Source organism: Ailuropoda melanoleuca, chromosome 4 (assembly GCF_002007445.2).
Source record: "Ailuropoda melanoleuca isolate Jingjing chromosome 4, ASM200744v2, whole genome shotgun sequence".
In the NCBI taxonomy this organism is placed as follows: domain Eukaryota; kingdom Metazoa; phylum Chordata; class Mammalia; order Carnivora; family Ursidae; genus Ailuropoda; species Ailuropoda melanoleuca.
In genome coordinates, this window is record NC_048221.1 from 106,382,195 (window position 1) to 106,408,145 (window position 25,951).

The following is a 25,951-nucleotide window of genomic DNA, read 5'->3' on the forward strand; positions in this document are numbered from 1 at the left end:
CACTTTAATAGAATACTTGTTCTGGTAAGGTTGAGACTCAGATATAACTAAAGCATTAGGCTTGATGCTCTCTCTCTTTCTGACTTGGGGCAGCTAGATTTCTTTCTTGACCTTGGCTGGGACTGAACCTGTTCCAGGGGTATAGTATCTAGAGAACAGCCTAATCCCTCCCAGGCTGAGCCACTGGCTCCCGAGGGAAGATCGGTTGCGGCAAAGCCCTGAGTTGCCCAGCATTGTGGGTCCAGGTATTCATTTGAAGCTAACCTGGATTGAAGAGCTCCTTTTTAATCTTTTTTTTTTCCCCCCATTGGGAGCATGCAATGTTTACTCTTTGGGGCACCCAACTTTATTTTATTTTATTTTATTTTATTTTATTTTATTTTATTTTATTTTATTTTATTTATAAAATTGTTTTATTTTTANTTTTTTATTTTTTATTTATTTTTTTTTTAAAAGATTTTTTATTTATTTATTTGACAGAGACAGAGACATCCAGCGAGAGAGGGAACACAAGCAGGGGGAGTGGGAGAGGAAGAAGCANCATTGGGAGCATGCAATGTTTACTCTTTGGGGCACCCAACTTTATTTTATTTTATTTTATTTTATTTTATTTTATTTTATTTTATTTTATTTTATTTATAAAATTGTTTTATTTTTATTTTATTTTTTTAAATTGAAGTAGCATTGACATGCAATGTTATATTAGTTTCAGGCGTACAATGTAGTGATTTGACAACTCTGTATGTTACGCTATGCTCACAAGTATANTTGAAGTAGCATTGACATGCAGTGTTATATTAGTTTCAGGCGTACAATGTAGTGATTTGACAACTCTGTATGTTACGCTATGCTCACAAGTATAGTTACCATCAGTCACCATACAACGCTATGACAATACCATTGACTGTATTCCCTGTGCTGTACCTTTTATCCCTTTGACTTATTCATTCCATAACTAGAATCCTGTATCTCCTCTTCCCCTTTTGCCCATCCCCCCACCCCTCTCCCCTCTGGCGGCCACCAGTGTGTTCTCTGTATTTGTGGGTCTATTTCAGTTTTGTTGGGTTGTTTTGTTTTTTAGATTCCACGTGTAGGTGAAATCATATGGTATTTGCCTTTTCAACCTAAATAACAGCTGTCTGGCAATCAGGAAGAGTGGCATTTAGGGCCACCTGCCTGCCTCGGTAGGTAGAGCGTGTGACTCTTGATCTCGGGGTCGTGAATTTAAGCCCCACATTGGGTGTAGGGTTTAGTTAAAAAAAAAAAAAAAAAAAAAAAGTGGCATTTAGGTCAATGGACGTTTTAGAATTACCCCACCAATGTCCTCATTCTTGTGAAAGAAGAAAGACAGAGCATGTTGGTATTTTCCTCGCAGCAGACATATGTTTAAGGGAGATATGATAAAAAGACAGACATGAGGGTTTTTATTTTCAAAGCCTGCCTCCTCTTCATAATACAGCCTACATCCAACATACCTGCATCATCAGGGAGCTCCCAGACCTCCATGTCCTGGGTGGGGGTGCTGTGAGAGCCCCAGGTAGTACTGAAGAAGAGGGATGCCCCTTGGAGCTTAAATAATACTGTTTTGTATATGCCAAGAGGGTCAGTTTGGCATCTGCTGTATTCTGCAAACACTCCGCCTATGGGGGAGGTGGGAGGGGGATTAGGGGCCCATCACACTTGAGAAAGTAGAAGCCTGACAGCTGAAGGTTCCCAGAGCAGCAAGCATCACCTCTTCTCTTGGACCATTTCAGCTGTCTGCTTTGGATTGACAGAGGCATCTGGCTGCTAAAAATACCCTACTGACCAAGTGCTCCCTATTCCAACTAAAGCTGAGCACAACTGCCATGCAGGACTGAGCTGCTTCTTGCAAAGGAACTTTTCAAAGTTTTCAGACCCAATTTGAGAGGCACACTAGCCCATGGTCATTTCCGCCTTGTCAGCTTCGCTGGGTGATGAACGAGACCCTTGTCAGATCACTGTCTTCCCGTCTGCCCCATTCCCACCTCCAGGAAATGTGGCAGAGGGGGAGGTGAGGGCCCAGTGGCTGAGAGGGGGTAGGGAAGGGGAGGTGCTTGTCCATTTATAGGCTTGCTCTTTGGGATGCTGAAGGTGCTGAAATAGCAAGGACAAGGGACTTGGCTCAGTGTGAAATACCCACCGAGCTGCCTGAAGGGCTCTGAGATGACAATAGGGAGAATGGAGAACGTGGAGGTCTTCACTTCTGAGGGCAAGGGCAGAGGTCTGAAGGCCACTAAGGAGTTCTGGGCTGCAGATGTCATCTTCGCCGAGCGGGCTTATTCCGCAGTGGTTTTTGACAGGTATGAAATGTGAGGCCTTGCCGCTTTGTCTCTGTTGGTGTGGTTCTAAAATCCTTTGCTCTCAAAATCATCAGGGAAAGGGATAGAATCCGTGTGATCATTTTTAACAAAATGGCACTTCTGACAGCTGTTTTCTGGCATCACTTTTTCTGCAAAGAGTCATTTCTAATGTGATTTGCTCTGGTCCCTAGGAGGGTTGTAAAGGTGAGCAAAGGCTTTGGGGCACTTTCTCACAGTACTGTTGAACTTGGTGGAATGGGTGTGCTGTGTGAGGGAAGGGGAATGGAAAGGTGGGTGTGGTGTTATAGGAAACATTTTCTTATAGAAGTCTCCAAATTTTTAGTTTCTTGAGTATAATCAATATATTAGAGCATAAAGTAGCTGCTGAAACTTTAAAAAAGCAATTGTAAATACACAGGTAACACTGGAATCCATTTACATTTGAAAAATTAGAATATCACCAATGAAGCTGAAAGCTCTTTTTACCTCTCCCACCCCCAATCCCAATCTTCTCTGTCTTTCCTCAGAGGTAATACCTGTTATGTTTTAACGTGTTTCCTTGTAGAATGTTCTTGTACTATTATATACATATATCTGCATTTATCAGAAATGTATAGCTGTAGTTTGTCTTTTTTTTTTTAACAGACTGGTATCATACTTCAAATGTCATTCTAGAACTTGCTCTTCTCACTAAACAACATGTTTTTGATATATATTCTTATGGGAACTATAAGTCTATAGATAATTCTTTTAAATCCTCAAAGATCTGTTTCTTTTACCCACGTGTAATCTATCCATGTTGATCCATATGCTACGCGGATTGCCAATTTTGACTGCTGTAGATATTCGACCCTATAAATACATGGAAACTTATTTATCTACTTCCCTATTGAGAGACATTCGGTGGTTTCCAGCTTTTCATGAAAACAAACATTTCTGCATTTAAAATCCTTGACCTTTCCCACTTGTACACTTGTGTGATTATTCTCCAGGATATATGGCTAGAAGAGGAATTGTGCCATAAAGTGTGCTATTTCTATTTTAATAGGCTCTCCAAAGTATCTGCATTAAATTTATATCCCCATTTCCCTACAACCATGTCTGTACTTGACTAGCAAACTTTTAAATTAATATTAAATCTTTATTTAAAAAAAAAAACTTGCCAAGTGATTAAATTATAACAATATTCTTTGATCCCAAAGTTGGGGTGACCTGCCTGACATTGATGTGGTCTGAATCAAGATGGCCTCTGATAATCTAGGCTTTGNGTATTAAATCTTTATTTAAAAAAAAAAAACTTGCCAAGTGATTAAATTATAACAATATTCTTTGAGCCCAAAGTTGGGGTGACCTGCCTGACATTGATGTGGTCTGAATCAAGATGGCCTCTGATAATCTAGGCTTTGTGGTTGGCTCCCTGTACTCACCATCCTGAGAATGGGCACTGCTTTTCAGAGATCATTTGATTAGCATTCAGATTTTCGTTTCTTCCTGCCTACCAGGACCTTCAGGGAGAAGGCAATAAACGGAGTATATGGCTGACTGTCACCTGAGGAATATAAGGGGGCTGAGGTGACAGTAATACGTCTTCACTGGGAGCTTGTCTTACTTGATTAATGTACTTGTGCATGTTTCGTGGCTGGAGGTGAGCGCAGTTGAGGAATCAGTTGGATTCGGAATTAAGACTAGAAAGCTAGAAAACAGAAACTCTGAACCCTGATCTTGGTGCTGCCACTGAATGGCCACGTTGCTGTATATAGAATACATCCATTGGTGCCTCCATTTCCCAAAAGCCAATATAGCCAATTAGTATCCCTTTTAAGAGTGTTTGGAATTAAGTGGGCTTTCCTTCCATTATAAAAGTAAAATTAAGGAAGAAAAAAATATATCTTCACGCAAAGATGCTAACCCTAAACATTTTTGTGTATTTCCTTCCAGTTTATTTTAAAACATAGGTTTCATTTGTACTATGCAGCTGGGATCTTATTATAGAAACTGATGTTTTACATTTAACAATTTAGCCACTTCTTTGTTACCAAGTTCTCTTCATAAACATAGTATTTAATTGCGGTGTGCTCTCCTACCACTTCTTTATGACTGAGCATTTAGGATGTTTACATGTTTTTCTTACCATAAATAAATCATTATTCATTTGAAGTAACAACTACAAAACAACTTCAGTGTACATTGTAGATAATATGCTAACAAAATGTTACATTATTATTACAGTAATAAAAATTGGGATAATTGGGGTAAATGATCCTTTAAATGATTGAAAGAAATCTAAAAGAGATACTTTTAAAAAGTGTTTTTTCCCAAATTTGTTACCGCAAAGACAAGGGGGCTGCTCTTTGGGTGTACCTGGATAGCCTGGAGAGGCAGCAAAGGAAACCTTTGCCCATCATATCCTCCTATTTTAGCCTCCTGCTGAGACTCCGCCGCTGTAGATGAGAAACCCGAATGGGGAGGTAGGACTGAGTCACTCACAAAAGAGGCACATTCTAATGCATGTTATTGCAATCCAGGCTTTCTGCCCTACCCTCCAAATACAAACATGAGGAAAGATTTTATTTTTAGTGGAGCGCCATATTAAATGAAAATTCTTTCCAACAATATGATGTATATTGTATATATGAGTGTTATGAAGCATAACAATAAGTGAACATCCATGAAATGTAACAATGAATGAGCACCTATGAAAACATCATCCTGCTTAACTAGAATACGCCATTACATTGCATCTTCTCTATCTTTCCCTATCCAGTCCCCGGCTTGTTGCAAAGGTAACTAGTATCTTGAATTTTATGTTCTTATTCCCCTGCCTTTTGAGTAATGGTTTTACACATGTGTACGTATTCCTAAACCATATATGACTTAGTCTTTGTGTTTTATTTTTGATCTTTGAAACAATGGTATAATATATGACTTCATGCCACTTGCTTCTTTCACTCAGTGTTAGTGTCATTATTCATCCATATGGTTTTATGTAACTGAAGTGTCAGTTTGTACCAGTTTATTTTTCCATTCTTCTGCAAGTGGTTGCAAGGGACATTTTTGCTTTTATTTCTTGGTAAACAGATACATGAGGTGTGTATCCTAGGAGTGGAAATACCCGATCATAATGTATGTGCTATTCAGCTTTAAAATATAATGCTGTGATGTCTAAGACTGACTTGCAAGTTTGCATCGTGTTTGTTAGGATAGATTTAGTTTAGCATTAACTGCAACAATCCATGCCCTTGTAATATAGTCCTTGGTCTGGTTAGGATCTCTTGAATTTTGCTGGTTGGAAAAACAGATGGTCTCCTTAAAGATAAAGGAGCAAGAATAGAGACAATCTTTTTAGGGCTGGCAAATATGTAACACTTGGGCCACCGTGATCCCTGCCAGGGATAGCTAATCAACTGGGCAACTCCTTCCTGAATTCCAACTTAGCCTAAGGATTTTTTCTACCTGGATGCTCCAAGCAGGCCTTACTAATCAATCAAAACTGGCATTTAAAAGAACAAGCTATTTGCCATCCTTTTTAGGTGTTTTGGTTGGGTGCTGGAAAGGGATGAAGGTGAAGTAGGTGGGTAAGGTCAGTTTACCAAGGAGCTGTCTTTCATGGACATGGTCTTTTAAAGTGGATGAACCCCCCAGGGTAGTAGATGAACTGTTAGAAGTTGCTCTCGACCCCTTGTGCTCTCTTGTGCCCAGTTTTCGGGAGGACAGAGAATAGGAGCCCATGCTGTCTTAGCTTGAGTGATCCTGCTTATTTCTACATGAGATCGGACTAATCTGGGAATTCATGATGTTGTCTTGTTCAGTTTTTTTTTTTTTTGCTTATTTTGGAAAATGTAGAAATTATAGAAAAACCAAAGTAAGAAAATAAAAATTCCTGCACCCTTAAACATTCACAGAAAACTACTGTTAACATTCTGGCATATATCCTTATGATTGTTTTGTTTTGTTTTGTTTTACTTGAAGTGTAATTGGATCCTTTCAATTGTTTCATGCAAATATGATGCATATAAAATATTTTCTTGATTCTCAATGATTTGTAGGCGGGGTGGTGGTGGAAGAAACACATTAAATGTACACCTGTACACCTTGATGGTAAAATGCTTCCCTAAAACTAGCATGCTGTATTAAAACATGGGGGGGGGCAGTTTATTTTACAATGAAAGGAATATGACACAATATAGGATTTTATTAAATCTAGGATATATATTTCATTTTGACATCTCTGAATTCATGATGTATCCTACAATCTGTGGCTCATGGTTTAATTGGGAGCATTTGTTTGTTTCTTAATGGTAAAAAATGATATATTTAATAATTGGCAATATCTTAGATTCATTATAATTAATGTATACATTTCTTCCTTTCACAAAATTGTGAGCAACTTTTCAAACCATTATTATCCTCCTAAAGCATTTTTAATGACTACATAGTATTCCTTTTGTTGACTATTCTATATCAGTTTAGCAAGTGCCCTATTTTGGATATCAAGGTTGTTTCCTACTTTTCCTAATAGATCTTTCCACACATCTCTGATTATTTATTAAAGATAAACTCCTAGAAGTCTACATTTTGGATTCAAAAGGCAGTTATAAGGCTCTTAATATAGATTTCCAAATCACCCCACCAAAGAGAATTATACCAGTTTTCTCCATGAGCAATATAGCATTTGCCTCCTTATCCCAGCACTGGCCAACACAGAGAGCTAACTTTGACTTATATTTTCCAACTTCATCTATAAAAACTTATTTTAGTATTATTTTGTTTCCAATCTTTGTATTATTAGGGAGGTGAAAGGTTTTTTAAAAATACATTTATTTGTCATTACCTTCCTTCTTTTTGTGATTTTTTTCGTCTATTTTCTATTGATGCCCTCATTTGAAAACTGTATGAGTCACTCATTTGTTTATTACTCCTTAATGTTCAGAACTTCTAAATTGTTTGACTCCTTCTGCATCATTTTGGTTTATTAGCTCTTTTGATTTTACCTCTTTTGTAATTCTCAATTACTTTTATTTTAATCAGTGTATTTATTTATTTATTACGTAGGCTCCTCGCCCAGTGTGGAGCCCAATGTGAGGCTTGAACTCGCAACCCTGAGATCAAGACCTGAGCTAGATCAAGAGTTGGATGCTTAACAGACTGAGGCACCCAGGCACACCTTGTCCTCAACCACTTTTGACTTTCTTTAATTTTTCATGTCCTTTATTTTAAAAATTATTCATTTTTCTATCTTACTTGTATCTTTTAAAATGATATCTAAGTGTAAGGTGGGTTTTTTTGTTTATTTTTATTTCAGTTACTTATTGTCATTGCATTCTTTCACTTTCCTTTTTATAGCTTGTTTAGTTCATTTTATGTCAAGGGGAATAAGAAGATAAATGGTTCTAACCTTAAGAATGACTTAGGTCTTCAGCAAGGTAAGATCCTTATCTTTTTTGCTGCTTCATCTTGGAAGGATGGATCCTTAGCTAGGGAGAGACCTAGATTTGGAGAATCAAAGTTTATGTGGATATGCATCCATGCTTTTTACTTCTGGAGAGAAAGTCTATAGTTTTCATGACTTACAAAATCACTTTCAACTCAGGCGAAGGTTGAGACCCATTGAATATATTCAGTCCTCTCTTACAGATTGGGAAACAGGCTTAGTGAGGTGACAGGCCGTCCCCAGGTCATACACAGATGAGTCATAGGGCAGGATGAGATTCCTGGGATCTTGTCCAGCCATCACTTTTCACTGCCCCCCACCACAAGTGGGCCCAGCATTGCCTACTTAATTTCTTCTTTTCTTATCAGTCCCATTAACAATATTTAGTCTTAATCAAAGAAACGACACCCATCCATCAATTTCAAAACAATCAGAATCTGGTTCTGGGACCAGAGAAGGGTTAGATCCAGAAACTAATAGGTAAAAAACAGGAATATACATGTGATTATCCAGGAAGAAAAGTGCTTTTGTAATACCAAACAAATGTATTCCCTACCATTGCTAACAAATTACCACAAATTTTAGTGGCTTAAACAACACAAATTTATTATCTTATACTTTTGAAGGCCAGAGATCTAAAATGGGTCCGTAGGGCTATGTTTCCTAGACTTTTCTAGTTTCTACAGGCTGCCTGTATTCCTGGGCTCTATCTTCAAAGCCAGTAGCATAGCATCTTTTCACCCTCTGACCTCCTGCCTCCTCCTTATAAGGACCTTTGTAATTACCTTAGGCCCAGCGGGATGCTTCGGGATTATCTCCCCTTCTCAAGAGCCTTCATCTTAATTGCCTCTGCAAAGTCCCTTCTGCCATGTAGTATAAAATATTCACAGGCTCTAGGGATTAGGACATTGACATTTTTGGGGGACTATCATTCAGCCTATCACAACCAGTACGATGAATTTCATATTAATCCAACTCATCACAGAAGATGTTAAGAAGGATCAAGGATAGTGGATTTTTACAAAAAATTTCTATAAACAAAAACTGGACTGGATCCTAACTGATTCTGTTGAAAGAATTCAAAGTGCCCAGGAGATCATGCATATGTGTGTAGGAAAAACCAAAGGTAAGAACATAAGAAAAAGTAGAGTACTTTAAAAGAAACTAATGCCAGCCAGGCTTTTTTGAAAATTGGAGAAGTTATGAGCTTCAGGTCATAACTGGAGACAGCTGGGCTTTTAGCTGCTGTAATTCTGTGTGGGCTTGTGGGAACACCAGGATTAGTGTGGCACACACACCAACACACTGTGGCCTTGAAGTTGATAACAGCTGGTGGATGGGTGGTGAGGGCAACTGGTGCTATAAATGGAAATCATTTAATAAAGGGATTAGGGAAATTCCCGAACAGTTAGTTCAGAAAATGAATGAATCACTGTTTGTTATTAAACTTATAGTGTTAAACATTTACACTCAGTGTTCAGAAAATGAATGAGTCACTGTTTGTTATTCAACTTAGAGTTGTTAAACATTTACACTTGATGTTGAGAATAACCATAGCAGGTTTAGAAATATGTCTTTATTTTGTTTTATTTTTAAGTAAGCTCTACTCACAAGTGGGGCTTAAACTCACAACCCTGAGATCAAGAGTCACATGCTCTACCGACTGAGCCAGCCAGGCGCCTTTAGAAATATGTCTTTAGTTTGGCACTTCAGATGCAGAGGCAAGACACCGTGGAATGTCACATGACCTGTTATGAGCTGTATTGCTAAATTTTATGAACTAATCCTTAAATGCAGAAGTTTGAGAATAATTGCTTTTTCCATATAAATTAGATCAAGTGCTGGGTTGTCCCTGTAATGATGTCATCTTCAGTCACATGCATCTGAAGATGTGTTTTGAGCAAGGGAAATGGGGCGCGATCACAGCCCCAGTGTGGGAAATGCAGACAGGTCTGAGTGGGGTGTGTGAACTTCGTCGTGTGAGTTGTGGCAGAGAAAATCTTGAGAATTGCTACTTTAATATAGAAGAGATGTTATAAATAGGCAATACGTAGATCTGACCTAAGGAAGCAGTATCACCTAACTTCTTATGCTGAGGTATGTATAATGCAAACATGAATCCGGCGATGCCCTTATGAGTTGACATGGGGCATTTAAAAACAACATTAAGTAGATGCCATGGGGAAAAGGAAAATGAGTCTCCCAGGCCTGGGTGTGCGTCTGCTCTCTGCAAAAGTCTTCAGTGGCTCCCCTTTGCCTACAGAATAAGGACATACTACTGAGAGTAACATTCCAGGTGCCCCCGTGTCTGCTCATTGTTCCAGCATTATTTCCCAGTGTGGTGTATCATATGACCTTGTCAGATAGCTACTCCTGTCTCCAATACATGCCTGCGCCCCCCACATGGATGCCTTGACTCAGGCCAGAGCCACTCCGTGGAAGAACTTGACATTCTCTGAGTATAAACTCAGCCCATCTTTAGAAGGTCGGAACAGTGCCTCCTCCCCTTGTAGATGACTGACTTCCCTGATTCCTAGCCTGCCCTACCTCAGTGTCGGTTAGGTCTCCCTCCCTTGAGTTCTGCAGCAAGTTACCTGCACTCCTGGATGGCATGCCTTACCTTGCTTATATGTGTTTATGCCTCAGCCCAGCCTGGGGACTGCTCGAAGGCAAGGTTTGTGTCTTGTTTATCTTTAAGGCCCTCTATTACCAAGTTCAATGCACAGCACATAGTAGATGCCCAATAAATGCTTGCAAAAGGAAGGTAGAGTGGAAGGAACAAGGAAGGAAGGAAAGAAGGAATTGAAAATATTGTAAAATCCTCTGGGTACTTGAGGGATGGGGGCGTTCTTTAAAACATGCTTCCTTCACCTTCATTTTTGAGGGAAGAGCCCCTGGCAGGCTGAGGGGTTTTTTTAGCAGTCCAGAGAGCCAGAGTTGTTGGTTTAGTCCTTTCTGGCTGTGTTTTTGGAGGGCTTGTCCACCTTGCAGGCACCTTCTCTTTGCATTTATCTGTCCAGTAACTGGTTATTTCCATACAAGGAGCTGAGCAGCAGCTGCCCTTCCAGCCTCTTGACTCTGACAGATGACATAACCCAGTGCAGGACTGCAGAGCAAGGAGTGAATGGGGACCCACTGGCCAGGGCAAAGCACACTTGGGGCTGCAGGCAGAGCCCAAAGGTGGGCTTTGGCGGCTTCCTTTGTCCTCTGTGCGGGGCACAGTGGCAGGCAGCAGGAACCCCTATAAGAATAATGTCCCTGTGAGGACAGTGATCACTATTCTAAAGGGTTGTTGTGAAGGTTTAATAAAGGAGAGTTGCTTACATCTCTTTGAAAATTGCAGGGTGTTGTGAAAACGGGCATTAATATACTCTGTGGGCACTGGAAAAAGAGACTCGGAGGAGAAATGGGACTTGCCAAAGGTCGCCTGGCTAAGCCTGGCTGGAAGAAGCATCTTTCTCTTGGAATCCAAAAAGTGGTTTTAGGACTGCCTGTCATCTGGATCTCTCTCTCTCTCTCTCACTGGGGGAAGTAAGTAGGAGGGGAGGTATTTCTGTCAGAGAATTACCTGCCCCTCCTGCAGGGGTTCTCCTCTAGCTAGGAGATCTTGCTCGCTGGTGGCTGCCTGAGGACTAGTGGGTGCTGGACGGGAGCAGGAGCTCTGAGATCACCTGGCCCAACTTTCCCATGTGACAGACGGGTAGGTGGACCAGGCCGGCAGCTCCTGAGCACTCCTCTTGTGCAAGGCTCATTGAGCTGGCTGCTTTACATTTCATTTAATCTTCAAAATCACTCTGAGAGTGGTGTAATTTTCTTCTTGCTTGAATTTCTTAAAATAGTAAGCATGTTTCATTAACAAGTAATATTAATCTGTCTGAAAGATTTCAAGATCAAGGTGTTGTTATTCCCATTTTCACATAGGGAAACAAAGGCTCAGAGAGTTAAGAGTACTTGCTTGAAGTCACACCCCTGGTAGCTACTGGAATTAGGAGTTGAGCCCAGCTCTGACTGACTCCAGGTGTGACCTTCCATAATACCCATTTTGACACCAGTCAGGGAGATGGAGACCAGAGAAATGGGTTTTTGTTTTGTTTTTTAATTAAATTTCCCCTTCCTGCCTGCCTGACACTTTCGTGCATACCCCACCAGAAGGAGCAGGTTTTCTGTCATCTCTACATTCTTGTTACTCGAAGTTACAGCTCAGCATGACCTAGGAACTTGTTAGAAATGCAGAATCTCAGGCCCCAGTCTAGACCTATTGAGCTGGAACCTGAATTTTAACAAGATCTCTGGTGATGTGTGTGCACACTAAAGTTCAAGAAGCTCGGATCTGCTTCAAACACACCCCCCTCCTCCTTCCCAGTTCCAGCATCATGGCCAAGCAGGTGAGGTGATGGAGAGAAAGGTCGGCCTCATCCCAAGGAGATCTAAATTAGGAGATAACTCACAATGCTTTTCACCAGGATTTAAAACTTGACTCTAGGCCCTAGCAAAATTGTAGGATAGATTATAAAACAAGTGTGTGAGCCTGTAGAAAATAGTTTGGATAGTTTGGTGGCTAACATTTGGAACCCACTATGAGTTCACTATAAGAAAAAAAAAAAGCCAAATTAATCACATTTTCGTTTTATGAAGAGTAATTAAAAATTAATTATAGCAGAGTGTTTGAAAAGACTCTCATGAGACAATATGATGGTGAGATGTTGTTGAACTGAAGGCTGAATTGATTAAAGGACTGATAATTGATTGTATAGTGATTGCAGAGGTCTCTCCATCACCCAGTCTGGGGTGAAGTCTTTGCACTGCAGCACAGGGGCTCTGTCTCTAGCCTTCTCCTGGTCAGAGTGGTTGTTAGTGACTTGGAAGACACGAGGGTCTTTCCACTAGAATTTCTGTGGACATATTATAGCTATTGTTCATGGCAGATAGATTAGTCTATAATCAGGCCCCATTAGAAGTGTATTAAGTCAGTTCATGGGATCCTGAGGCAGGCTCCAGGCCAGATGTATTGTCTCCCTTTGAGCCAGGCTAAGAAAATTTGAGCTTTATAGTGGTAATGGCAGAGGTCCATCCGCGGAGAAGACAGTAAGGGGGTGTTATCTGCATAGAATTTAAAAACAATAACAAAACTGATTTTAAAAAACCTGACTAAAAGATTTGGTTTTTATTATCACCATGCACCAGCAATTCTAAACAATGTCAGGGATAAAATACTCTTCCTTGGGGGAAAAAAATGTTGGTCTCGGTTCAAAACAATCGCTGTTGCATAAACTTCAGATTAGCACATTTTAAAATCAGGTATCCCTTAATAAACATTGTATTCTGCCTGGAAGGTAATCTGGAGGACTCTCAGTCATCTGGTCGACCCCTCCACCATGTGTTTGTTGCAAGAGCAAGTTCTTAATGTTCTCAGTTGCTTGAGCTTGTGCAGGCCTTGGTTCATGTCTCCAGCCCCTGTGCTACTACATCTTCCTGAAGTTTAAATATATTAGAAATAAGATGATGCAGCAGAACTTCTGTTATTCTAGGTGACCACCTGGAGTTTGTGGTTCTGTTTAAAATGTGAAACAGTGAAATAGTGTGAGAACTGCAAAGCGTAATATTTGGTAGGTGCAAATTTCAGTTTCCACATGAAATATGTCTGTGAATGTGAATATATCTGTATCAATAAAAATACGAGGATATTATGCTTGAATATTCTAAAAATATCAGTTTGGGTGTGAAATGGTAGAGCAGTCCTGATGTGGGGTTGTTCCCTGATGGGCGCCCCTGGAGCAGATGGGCATGGAGCTCCAAGTGACAAGTCACAAGTGACAGCCAGCATGATCATGCTTGCTTCTAACTCTCCCCTCTCCAGACCATTTCCCTTTCTTTCCTGCCTTGGGTTTGTATTCCTGTTCTGGGTCCTGATACCCCAGAGGTGGGCATCTGCTCCTCCTTCCCTTCCCAACCTAAGACTTGCTTTCAGATTTGTAGATGACTCAGGGCTCAGCATACCCTTAGAAGTCATGGCTGAATGAAAGTTCAAAATGATCTGGACCATTTGGAATACTAAGAGCTAGGGATAAAGGGGAAAGCCCCCACTTCAGGTTAAAAAATTCAATGTCATGAAGAAATTTTGGGGAGTGATGAATAGGTTCACTGTCTAGGTCATGGTGATGGTTTCACAGGTATGTGCATATGTCAGAGTCTATCAAGTTAAAGATTTTGGATATGTATGTCAGTCATACCTCAAAGATATTTTAAGAATGCAGCGTGATATGGACACATCAGGGGAAGCTCTGACTTGGCTGCAGCATCTTTAAAAAAAACTGGGGAGGTTCTAGTGACTAGATTTGTCATTTGATCTTAAATAACTGTGAATTTTTTGCTGAAAAAATTAATGGAATCACAATGTCCAGATCCAGGAAATGTGAATAGCACCACACCTGGATGCTATATTCTGTTCTGGGCACCATAATTATAAAGCACTGTGACCCAGCATCCACCCTTGAGTATCCAGGAGACAGAATTTGGGATCCAAATTACTTGGGCTCTTCAGCAGTTCAGTCTCTGTTGATGAACTTCACATTCCTGCCAGATGCCATCTTGACTTGAGGCAGTTGTGAGAAATTCATAGCTTCCCATCTCTAGGGGTTTGTTGATTCCACTAAATGGTCAGGGTCCCTGCCTGTGTGTTCTGTTCTGCTGGAGCGCTCATGGCAAATGACCTTCTCAAGCAGGGACTACCCTCTGTGGCGTAGCTACGATGAGCTGCAGATTCTTTGCAATTCTAGATATGTGAGTGTAATTCTACCCTTCCTCTCTGATTGGGAAAGCTTAAGGGATTGCAGGGGAGTGAGGAAGACATTATTATGGGGATAACCTTGAATCTGCTCTAAACTTGTAAATAACCACTAACCTTCCATGCCTGTGAGTACTTCATGGTTAATAACCAATTATTAGCAATGCTCCTTACAGCAGATGGGGACACAGCAGTGCGTTGAGTTGGCCACCCAGAGACTGAAAACTGGAAACCCAGGACCTAGCTTAGAGCAACATCCCGTGCTGTGCCCTCAGCTTGGCTCTCTATCTGTCTCTCCATTTCTTGATGCTGTCTTGGGACCACGAGGCCCGGCCTTTGGGCTGATCCTTGAGCCTGATGCCCTGGCATTGGCTGCTGGATCTTGCTTGATTGCCCTGCTGTGCCCACCTTCCTTTGGCTGCAGGGACCCACTGTGGGCACACGGAGACCAGAATGGGACTGTTGAAGGCACTGGGAGTGTTTAACATTGAGAGGGGAAAAGAAGGGGCGTCACAGCAGCGGTCTTCAAATTCTTGAAGCACTGACCTGCCCAGGCCTGTTCCACAGGACAAGGATCCGGAGAGCCAAATTAGATGACAGGAGAATGTATCTTGGGATGGCAAATTCGAGCCTATCACAAGGAGGAAATCTGCCGTAGTTAGGACTGGCCAACAATGGGCTAACTGTTCTTGGAAGCAGCACACTCTTTTTCACTCTGGGAATTTCAAAAAGGCGTGGTCAGGGATAGACACAAGGGATTTCTGTACTTGTATGTTCTATTGAAGGTTCTTACTTCAGGCTCTAGGATTCTGTGATTCTAAAAGCCCCTGTTTTCCTCTACTTTTGAGATCCTTCTTTAGACTCTAACCTGCAGCCTGAGTTTCCATACCCATTTTTTCCGGGGACCTCAGTGCTTCTGTGCATACTGCTGAACTTCTTTTCATCATTTCTCTGATTCAGTGGCCAGGATTTCTTTTTTCCACATTGCAGAGATACTGAGATATTGTACCTCATACTAGATTTCACTGGCTCTGGGTGTTAGGTTATGTCTTAAAGTATGTTTCCTTCATGCTAACCTATGGCCTTTTCTGCCTGAAAGACGGCTCTCACCTGGGAGACACGCAGCTCTCTTGGGAACACTGGGGACTGGAAGCACGGGGTAAGGAACCTCATCTTCCTACGCCTCTCTTCTTGTCTCACTGAGTGGGCAGGCACGATCTTCTGTGTCACTGCCACTCGCTGTCTGGACTAGGATAACACAACGGATGACCTCACTGACATCAGTGACCTTGTAATTGTTACTTTTACAAAACACACAGAACTGTGACATATGTCACAATGCACGGATCCCATTTTGCGTAAAATATATCATGTTTCATGTTCTATCATATTATGGATAGTTATGAGTTTTATTCTTCAGGGAAAGAGACGTTGCATTTCAAGAATGAGAAGGTCATGTCACACAGAGCGCTCCCTCCCACGCCATGGTGCCAGTGACCTATGGCTTTTGGCGAGGGGACCAGGAGGAATTTCCACCCAGTCCCTTGGCCTGGAAGACTTCCTGGGCTCCTCAAGTGTCTGTTCCAGTGTGTTCCAGGAACACCCCATGGGTCCGCTATCATAGCCTCCTCAGGCAGGTTCACTCACTCATCTGGTGGCTTATGTATTCCCAGTGCCTACCACATATGGGTCATAAATCTTCACTTGCTGAGTTAAATTGAAAGACTTATATGCAGGGTGCAGTAGTGTCTCCCACATTGGGGCCCAATGTCTAGTGTGGTCCTTTTCTGCTGTGCCACCTCAATCGCCTGTTTCTTCCTCCATTTCTAGCCTGGTTAACTTTGTGTGCCATACCTGCTTCAAGAGGCAGGAGAAGCTGCATCGCTGTGGACAGTGCAAGTTTGCCCACTACTGTGACCGCACCTGCCAGAAAGATGCTTGGCTGAACCACAAGAACGAGTGTTCGGCCATCAAGAGATATGGGAAGGTGCCCAGTGAGAGCATCAGGTCAGAGCTGGGCCCCCAGGGTGGGACTTAGGTGACATTTGATTCCCAAATGTCAGGCGGGGAAAGGCCTTAGTGACAACGATTCCCAGGCCCAAGGAAGCCAGGCTGAGCGCAAATCAGGATAGAGCCTCAAAGAGACTGGCGAGGGGCACTTCTGTGTCTGGGAGCCCATCTAGAACTGGGTGTCTACAGCAGCCATTCCAGTCTACAGCCACTGGCTGGAGCTGGCTGCAGACCTGTTCTCAATGCCTCCCTAGTGTTTAATTAAAAAAAAAAAAAATTGATCTGCCAATGTTTTAACAACTGGGAATTTCCACATTAAAAAAAATTAGGGTTTCTGCTTTCTCTTGAAAAAAAAAATCTGAAGATTTGGCAAAATGAGCCAGAGCTCAATAGCAGCAGCTACCTTTGAAAAATGAAGAGCTTTTTAGGGGCACCTGGGTGGCTCAGTCGGTTAAGTGTCTGCCTTCGCCTCAGGTCATGATCCCAGGGTCTGGGATCGAGCCTGGCATTGGGCTCCCTGCTTAGCGGGGAGTCTGCTTCTCCCTCTCCCTCTGCCTGCCGCTCCCTCTGCTTGTGCTCTGTCAAATAAATAAATAAAATCTTTTTTTTTTAAGAAGAGCTTTTTTAAAAAAAGTTTTTACTTAAATTACAGTTAGTTAGCATAGAGTGTAATATTAGTTTCAAGTGTATAATATAGTGATTCAGCACTTCCATTCATCACCCAATGCTCATTACAACAGATGCCCTCCTCAATTCCCATCACCTATTTTCCCCATTCCCCTCCCTCCCCTCTGGTAGTCATCAGTGGGTCTCTATGGTTAGATAGCAGCATATCTTCAATCATCGAATTATGGAAGCAGTCCAGGTACCCATCAACTGATGAATGGACAGGGAAGATGTGTATATATATAAATATATATACATATGCAATGGAATATTACACAGCCATAGAAAAGAATGAAATCTTGTCATTTGCAACAACACGGATAGAGCTATAGAGTATTATCCTATGTTAAATAAGTCAGAGAAAGACAAATACCATGTGATTTCATTCATATGTGAATTTAAGAAACAAAACAAATGAGCAAAGGGGAAAAAAAGAGAGAGAGAGGCAAACCAAGAAAAAATGCCGAGCTTTTCCAGCACCATAGCGCACTAGTCCATGGGCTTGTGCACACCCCCTCTGCACTCATTACACGCAAAAGCCATTCGCAACAGGTAGTGGAGACCCTGGGCTGCTGTGGCCAGAAATCTCCGGGCTGACACTGCCAGATAGGGCTGCGGGTCGGTGCTTGAGAAGTGAGAGTGGAGGACTTAGGAGACGCGGAAGATGAAGTTGGGAGCGTTTTCACTGGGTGTGTAGGGTGTGAAGTTAAAGTGCAGAATGGAATCGTCATACCCTAGAAATTTTTAAGAAACTACAAAATGAAACGGCTCAGTCGCTTCCCCATCCCCCTTAGTTCCATTTGTTGAACTCCTGCTTCTTTAAAAAAAATGTTCTTTTGCAATTTTATTTAAATTTTTTTAAAAATTCAGCTTTATTAAGGTATAACTGACATATAAGATTGTAAGATATTTAAACAGTACATCATAGTGACCTGATACATGTGTACATTTGAAAGGATGCCCCCCCACCTAGTTAATTAACACGTCTATCACCTGACCTAGTCATCCTTTTTTTTCAAGTGAGAACCTTTATGTTCTACTGTCCAGCAGATTTCACTGATACAATACAGTGTTATCAACTATAGTCACCATGGTTTACATTAGATCCTCAGGCCTTATTCATTCATTCATTCTTTTAAAGATTTTATTTATTTATTTGACAGAGACAGAGGGAGGGAGCACAAGCAAGGGGAGCATCAGGCAGAGGGAGAGGGAGAAGCATGCTCCCCGTTGAGCAGAGCCTGAGATGACACAGGGCTCGATCCCAGGACCCCCCAGGACTCCCCAGGACCCCGGGATCATGACCTGAGCCAAAGGCAGACACTTAACTGACTGAGCCACCCAGGCATCCTCCTTACTTATTTTATAGCTGAAAGTTTGTGCTTTTACTAGCCTCTCCCTGTTTCCTCCGCTCCCCAGACCCTGGCAACCACTTTTCTCTGTTTCTATGAGTTTGAATTTCTTTCTTTCTTTCTTTCTTTCTTTCTTTCTTTCTTTCTTTCTTTCTTTCTTTCAGACACCGTATATAGCTGATACAATGCAGTTTTTGTCTGTGTCAGGGTCCATCCATGCTGTCTTAAGTGGAAGGATTTTCTTCTTTCTCATGGCCGAATAAAATTTCATTATATTTGTTTACTGCATCTTCTTTACCCTTTCATCCATTGATGAACACTTAGGTTGTTTCCATATCTTGGCTCTCATGAATTATACTGCAGTAAATGTGGGACTACAGATGGCTCTTTACTATCCTACTTAGTCTTTAAAGCACAAAGTAAATGTTACCTCCTGTGGTGGGGAGCTCACTCACTTTATCTGCATAGTCCCAGTTGGTGGTTTCTTCTGATACTGAGTTGAAATCTGTTACCCTCTGAGCTTTGTGACCATTCCCTAATATTTAGAGGTAACAGACACCCTACCCAACCCTTATTTTCTCCAGTGCTGTCCTGAGCTCCATGTGGGAGTACCTTGGTTCCCAAGCACCTGTGATCCCCAGCAGGGCATCTTGGCAGAAATAACTCTGTGACCCAAACCAGAGGAGAAGCAGGCCTGTTCTTTGCCAAGGGGGTCCCTCAGGGACAGGATCTGCCTTAGGCCACCACCTCTCGAAGGTCCCTGTCCAGTATGCATTCAGGGAGTAACTGAGAGTTTCCAAAATGTCCCTCAGTCATAGGCTTCATCTGGCGGGCATGGGCTGAACAGTTAACAAGAGGACCCTCATACTGTCCTCAAGGTGAAGTGCACCCCTGTCTCACGCTCAATGCCTTGTGCTCTCCAGGGCTCCCTCCTGTCCCACCTTGCCTCCACTCCTCCTCCAGAGCCCTGTGCCCCACCAGGCCAGCCCCTCCCTGCTTCCTGCATATGCCCAGGCTCTGACTGCCTCCGAGCCTTTGCCCCTACTATTTCCCCACCTAGATTGTCTTTCCCACCTCTTTCTCTAATTACTAAGACTATAAATAAGTTCACACACGTGGACATCCTTTACATTACTTTGTCTTCTAAATACCACTTCAGGGGATGTGTATTATCCCTCCTGGGGCTAGGTTCAGGGAGGTTCGGATGAATTGCCCAGGGTCACACAGTAACTGGAAATGGACTTGAACCCAGGTTGTTAGGCTCCTTCTCCAGTGGCCTTCTCAGTTAGCCGTACTATCAGGAGAGACCCAGGCTGCCACACCTCAGTGTCCCCAGATCCCTTTCATGGTCTCATAGATCCCATATGACCTGGTTCCTGCCCACCTCTCCACCTGTATTTGCTCTCTACTCCTCACTCCCTATGCTCCAGCCACCTTGGCCTTCTTGCTGTTTCTCCATTGTGCCAAGCTCATTCCTTCAGGGTCTTTGTACTCACTGCTCCTTCCCCATCTGCACAGAGCCCGCTCCTTCTGTTCATTCCATTTTCAGCTCGAGTGCTTCTCCTCCTTGTCACCTCCCCTGACCACCTTGGCTTCCCTTCCCCCAGCCACTCTCCATCATGTTACCCTATTTTATTCTCTGCATAGCACGTAACATTAGTTGAAATTTTTAACTTAGGTCTCCCCTACTGTAAAAAGCTCCGTGGTAAAAGAAATCCCATTTGTATAGTTCAACACTGCCTGGCTCACCATAGGTACTCAGTAAGTGTTTGTGGAAGGAATGAATGTGTCGGGGCAACACTAACCCTGCCCCTCTCCTCAGGCTGGCAGCCCGCATCCTGTGGCGGGTGGAGAGAGAGGGCACCGGGCTCACGGAGGGCTGCCTGGTTGCTGTGGATGAGCTGCAGAACCACGTGGAGCACTTTGGGGAGGAGGAACAAAAGGAGCTGCGGGTGGACGTGGACACCTTCTTGCAGTACTGGCCGCCCCAGAGCCAGCAGTTCAGCATGCAGTATATCTCGCACGTCTTCGGCGTGGTAGGGTGCCTCGTAACGTGGCCGGGGCGGGGGCGGGGGGGGCGGAACCTGGGATTGGTCAGCCAAGACCTATTCAGAGGCTGCCAGGCGGGGGAGGCCGAGAACGGGACTGGAGGGGACAGAGGCCTAAAGTAAAGAAATTTCATCCCCTTTCTGTCTTTCTGGCCTTGCTTACTAGGAAGTCATTCCCTCCCTCTTAGAAGCTGGCATCCCACACACAAACGATTTGTTACCTCCAAACGGTAGATTTGGATAGAAATTTACCTCCTTTTTATCTGCACTTTCTACTTTTTCTCCTGTTCATATTGAAAGCAAAGACCCAATCACCATCCCTTGTTGCCCGCCGGTCACTTTGGAAATGAGACCATTCCTTTTCCCAGATATGGTGGGCAGGATAATGGAGAGCCTGGAGCGGTGGGCTGTGGACATCAGGGAGAGGAGAGGAAGGACTTTTGGAGAGTGCTGCCTTGGCACAGCAAAGCCACACCTCTTGTAGCCGTAAGAATCCAAGAGGTGGGGGTAGAAGCCTAGTGGCTCAACAGGCTCAGGCCACATAACACCCACACCCCTACACACACAGACAGACAGAGTCAGGCAGAGCAGGGCACAGAGAGAAACCAAGACAGAGACTGGGGAAGACTCCTGTGAGACCCAGAATCAGGAAAAGGGGGAGACTTCTCAGAACCAAAAGCTCTGTCTTTGACCTTTGTAGAATACAGCTACTCAAAACTTCCGAAGTGGCTTTGCCTTTTGGCAAGTATGGTACTCTCCCAGGGTGCTTATCTTGAGGGTCCTTTGGAGTGACCTAGAGAATAGGAGACTCTCTAAGCATCTCCAGGATGATACTGAGTCTTCTATTTTCTTGAACTTTCAGCAGCCAGGATGGTGTTCTGTCCCTCATCTATGTGTGTTATCTGACTCTTTGATCTTTTCCTCTGCGTAGATTAACTGCAATGGCTTCACACTCAGTGACCAGAGAGGCCTGCAGGCCGTGGGTGTGGGCATCTTCCCCAACCTGGGCTTGGTGAACCACAACTGTTGGCCCAACTGCACCGTCATATTTAACAACGGCAAGTGAGTATGTCTTTAACTGGGGATGGTGTGTGGGGATGGGGAGACCTTAGGGTGTTTTCTCCACTTGACCTAAACCAAACCATGGAACCTGAACTAGCATAGGCAGCAAATAGAAATTTCATTCTAGAACCATTGTGGATAGGAGAAAGGTAATGAGGAGGATAGCAAAGAATTCCACGTGGGTAATTTCTGAGTCTTTGCGTGTTTCTTGAGGCTGCCTAGATGTGTTAAGTAAACAACTGACTACTGTTTTAAAGCCCGAAGCCTGGGATTATCTATCTAGAGGTCACTGCAGAACAACATCAGCTGAGAAGGTGCTTGGCAGGAGCATATATTAGTCAAGGTCCCAGCAGAAATCAGAAGGCACACTCAGAGTTTACCCAAAGAGAATTTAATAACAGGACAATCTGCAGAACTAAGGGTAAAGTTTAAGAAATTAACAAGGAATGGTGAGATGTCCAGAGTCTAGACATCTAGACTCTGAAACCATTACCCCCTCTAGACCTAGAGGGGTAGGTGTACAATACTGTTCTTATAGCTGGTGAGAGCTGCAGCCATGGGAGAGGTTCCTTTCTCCACCCCCTACCCAATAGCTTGGCTATACTTATGGAGAAAGCAGCCACTGCTGGAACCATGGTGAGACAGAGAGGGAGCCAGGAGACTAAATATCCCAACCTCTCTCTCTTCCCACTCTCTGGTCTCCTACCATTGGCCAAACTCTAACCGGAAGCCAGAGAGCAAAGGACCCTGGGTGATGAAGCCCTTTAGAGGCCAGGACCCCCCACCCCCACTCCAAAGGCACAGATCAGGGGACAGAAGGACAAAGAATGTGTCTTGGGAGTGGGCACAAGTGGAGAAGTCAGCAAACAGGAAGAGACCCTTGTTGTCCATGGCTCAGGGCTGGGGGAATTTGGGGGAACAAGACCTAAGCAATATTACTTATTTTGCTCTTAGAGATAAGAGATTTCATGACAGATGCAAGTCAACTCTGAGCCATCAACAATGAGCAGGTTCCCCCCCCAAAACTTCCTGGAAACCAGAGACAATGGTTTCTGGTTCTCAGTCAGGAATCAAGCCTAAACCCCAATCTAGCAGGGACTCTGATTTCCTGTTTCCTTCCTATTTCTGGAAGCAAGGGCCTGCATGACACCAGGCTCTTAAGCAAGTAAGAAAGTCACTCAAGACAGAAGTTTATTTGGGACCCAGATGATAATTTTCCCCCAGCATCTGCATTTCCCTTCCTAAGTTTCTTGGGGTCACTGGCATGGACCTCATGGAATCCTCCTCAGAGGGGCTGTTGTCCCAGGTTAGCCTGGTTGGCCAAGGATCAAATTCAGCCACATATGGGGCTGGGCTTTCAGGATGCCAGTCCCCCAAGCAGTGGTGACCCAGGGCTCCCCTTGTCACTACATGTGACAGCCACAGGAACCTGGGAGCCCTTTCTGCAGATCATTTCTGGTGTCTGCTCTGGCTTCTTTGCATCCACTAATTTTGAGCAGCCACATTTTACCTGGCTTCTTGGCTGTTGTGCAAGAAAAGGTGACTTTGCAGTCACAGCCTAGCTGCCTGCCATAGTGGAAAGAACCCAATTCTAACCCCAACAAATTTTATACACGACCTGTGTGATCTAACCAGTCTCCATACACAGTTCACACGGTCCCGGAGATAGACACCAAAGAGGCAACACTTCTTCGGCCAAGATGCTGGCGAATAGCATCCCGTTACATTTTTTACCACCTACTTTTAAATGCACTGTCTCATGGCAATCCCATTACCAGGTTACAATTGAAAACACTGAGCCCAGGAAAGGCTGAGGACCTTTGAATCCAGAACTTCTCATTCCAAATCCAGTGCACTTTCCACTATACCAGGCTGCATCTTGTCAAGGGAGCCCTGCTGGCAGGGGCTGGGATATAAAGGTGGTTGTGATGGCCAAAACATCGGTTACATCAGATGGGATGCTGTGCCCCCTTGCTAGCTGTACTGGACTAGCCAACGGTAACGATTTCCATTCGGATATCTGTTTTGTCTTTCAGTCATGAGGCAGTGAAATCCATGTTTCACACTCAGATGAGGTGGGTCAGTCTTTGCAAACATCCCTGTTCCTCTGACCCATCTCCCTCACTTGTTTGGTTTGCTGGGGCCGCCCTTTCCCTAGATTTCCTGGCTGCTCTCTGTCAGTGATGTCCTCCTGCATCCCCAGAGTCTCGTCTTTGCTGAATGCTGTATTTTAAATGCATATATAGGAATCATTTTGTTCCTCACCCACCCACTCCCTGCTGTGCCTTTGCTTTCCTTTGCTTCTTTTCTTCCCCATCTTTCACGCTTTACTTCTCTCACTCTCGCAATCCCAAAGCATGACGGTCCCTTCTAGTCCACATCACCTTAGCAAAGCCCACACTGTCCCTCAAAGCCCTGCCTATCATAAAATGAGGACTGCTGATGTTACTGACCTACTAAAGGACTGTGTTTGTTTATAACCCCCAACTTCCCACTCAGACTGGCTTCTGAAAAAAGCACCCGTAATTGTGATATTTTTGATAAATATTTATTCACATTATTCTGTTTACTGCTTCTGGCCAATTGTGAATTAGTGGTTTAGGTTAGATTTTGCTTTGACTTTTCTTAATGACAAATTAATGGCCTCAGATGGGTCTCTTTCTCAGGTTTGGTTTGAAAGTACTTGAAATGTTCTTTGGATTAAGAACAAAACTCTGCATGAGAGTTTGGGCTCTGGGAAGGCAGGAGTAGGCGTGGTTGGTGTCTTGGAGTCTGTGTTGGCCTGCATTGCACGTGACTTTGGATGATTCCCATCATCCCCTGGGCATTTGATTCCATTTTGCTCTGTAGAGCAAAGGTCAAGATGAGAGCCTCTCTGGGGACCTTCCTGGTTCTAAGTCTCCGTGGCTCTGGGCTGCATTTCTAATCTCTCCAAGAAATGCTTGAATAAATTGTCCATGTGTGACTCAATTAGCTGAACTCTAGAATTGCAGGGCGTTAGAGATAGAAAAGGGAGAATGGAGTGGTGGTCACTATTCATCCCCTGATTCCCACTCCAAGTAAGGTAAAATGGGGCATGCATATTTTCATATTTAAGTGACATTAAATTAATTTATTTTTGAAAATTCTCTTAACACGATTGAAACAATATGAGATACTCTAAGACCTTGCAAGAATTGGCTGACTCATGATGGGAAACAAAGCTGCTAGAAATCCTAACTCAGCTGACACTGAATCACTGTTGAATATCATGATGGAACCAATGCCTGTAGAAGGGGTTGGTGGGCCCAGGAGTTGGCCACATGGAGCTATTTAGAATATTGGCAGGGCCCTCAAATCGAGGGCTTTGGGGCATCTCCTTTCCTGCGCATGGCAGACCCAGGAGGCAGACTGAGGACAGTCCAGGGAGAGCTGCATGATGAGGTGAAGCATGAATGGCACTTGATTTCTGATCTTGACTGTTGCCAAAGTGCTGTGGGACCTCGGGGGAAGTTCCTTCCTGTCTCAGGGTGGCAGCGCCCTTCTTTGTGAAATGGGGAGGTCAATCCCCTTTGTTGCAGACAATCAGTAGCTAAATGTACTGAGATAATTGCAGGCATGGAAGCTATGACTTTGTGACCAGGCCCAGCCCTCTACCCGGAATCTATTTAATTGGATTTCAGAGCAATTAACTCAATGGAACAGATTTGACTGTTACGATGAGTAGCGCAGAATTATCCAGAAAACTGTCCTTTAGGTCACCTTTCCCCTTTTTTGCGGGGCCAGGGGGAGGGAGGATTGGGAGTTTTCTTAGAGCGCTAGTGGACGTTGTCTTTGAGACTCAACTCCTTGAGACCCTGAAGAACAGAAACCCCACTCTGATGGCCCTGGGTCTGACTTCCTCTTTCCTTTGCCTTCTCCAGAATTGAGCTCCGGGCCCTGGGCAAGATCTCAGAAGGAGAGGAGCTGACAGTGTCCTATATCGACTTCCTTAACGTCAGTGAAGAGCGCAAGAGGCAGCTGAAGAAACAGTACTACTTTGACTGCACCTGTGAGCACTGCCAAAAAAAGCTGAAGGATGACCTGTTTCTGGGGGTGAAAGATGACCCAAAGGTACGTGTGGCCCTGCAACTGGGGTATTTGCGACCCTCTTCTCCAGATGCCGGCGAGGCTGGAATTCCCCGCTAACCAGCTCACCCTGGCTGCTAGTTCCTGGAGAACCAGCCTGGAACTGTTGCTATGGGGTAGTGGACAGAGCGCTGACAACAGGTCCCAGCTAGCTGGGACCACCCCTTGCC

General features: G+C 43.5%; 1 protein-coding gene across 2 annotated transcripts in view; it reads left to right on the forward strand.

Annotated features, from left to right (window-relative positions):
- The first annotated feature begins 2,112 nt into the window (after nt 1-2,112).
- The window catches only part of SMYD1 (SET and MYND domain containing 1), a 38,454-nt gene continuing 14,615 nt past the window's right edge, over nt 2,113-25,951 (forward strand). Inside the window, exons 1-6 of one of the 2 annotated variants that reach the window (XM_002922340.4) lie at nt 2,113-2,321; nt 16,367-16,543; nt 20,387-20,600; nt 21,544-21,674; nt 23,711-23,749; nt 25,577-25,766. In XM_002922340.4, the coding sequence (XP_002922386.1) occupies nt 2,185-2,321; nt 16,367-16,543; nt 20,387-20,600; nt 21,544-21,674; nt 23,711-23,749; nt 25,577-25,766 (888 nt within the window). In that variant the 5' untranslated portion in view covers nt 2,113-2,184. The remainder of the gene's footprint in view (nt 2,322-16,366; nt 16,544-20,386; nt 20,601-21,543; nt 21,675-23,710; nt 23,750-25,576; nt 25,767-25,951) is intronic. The other variant, XM_019802883.2, reaches the window with a different exon arrangement.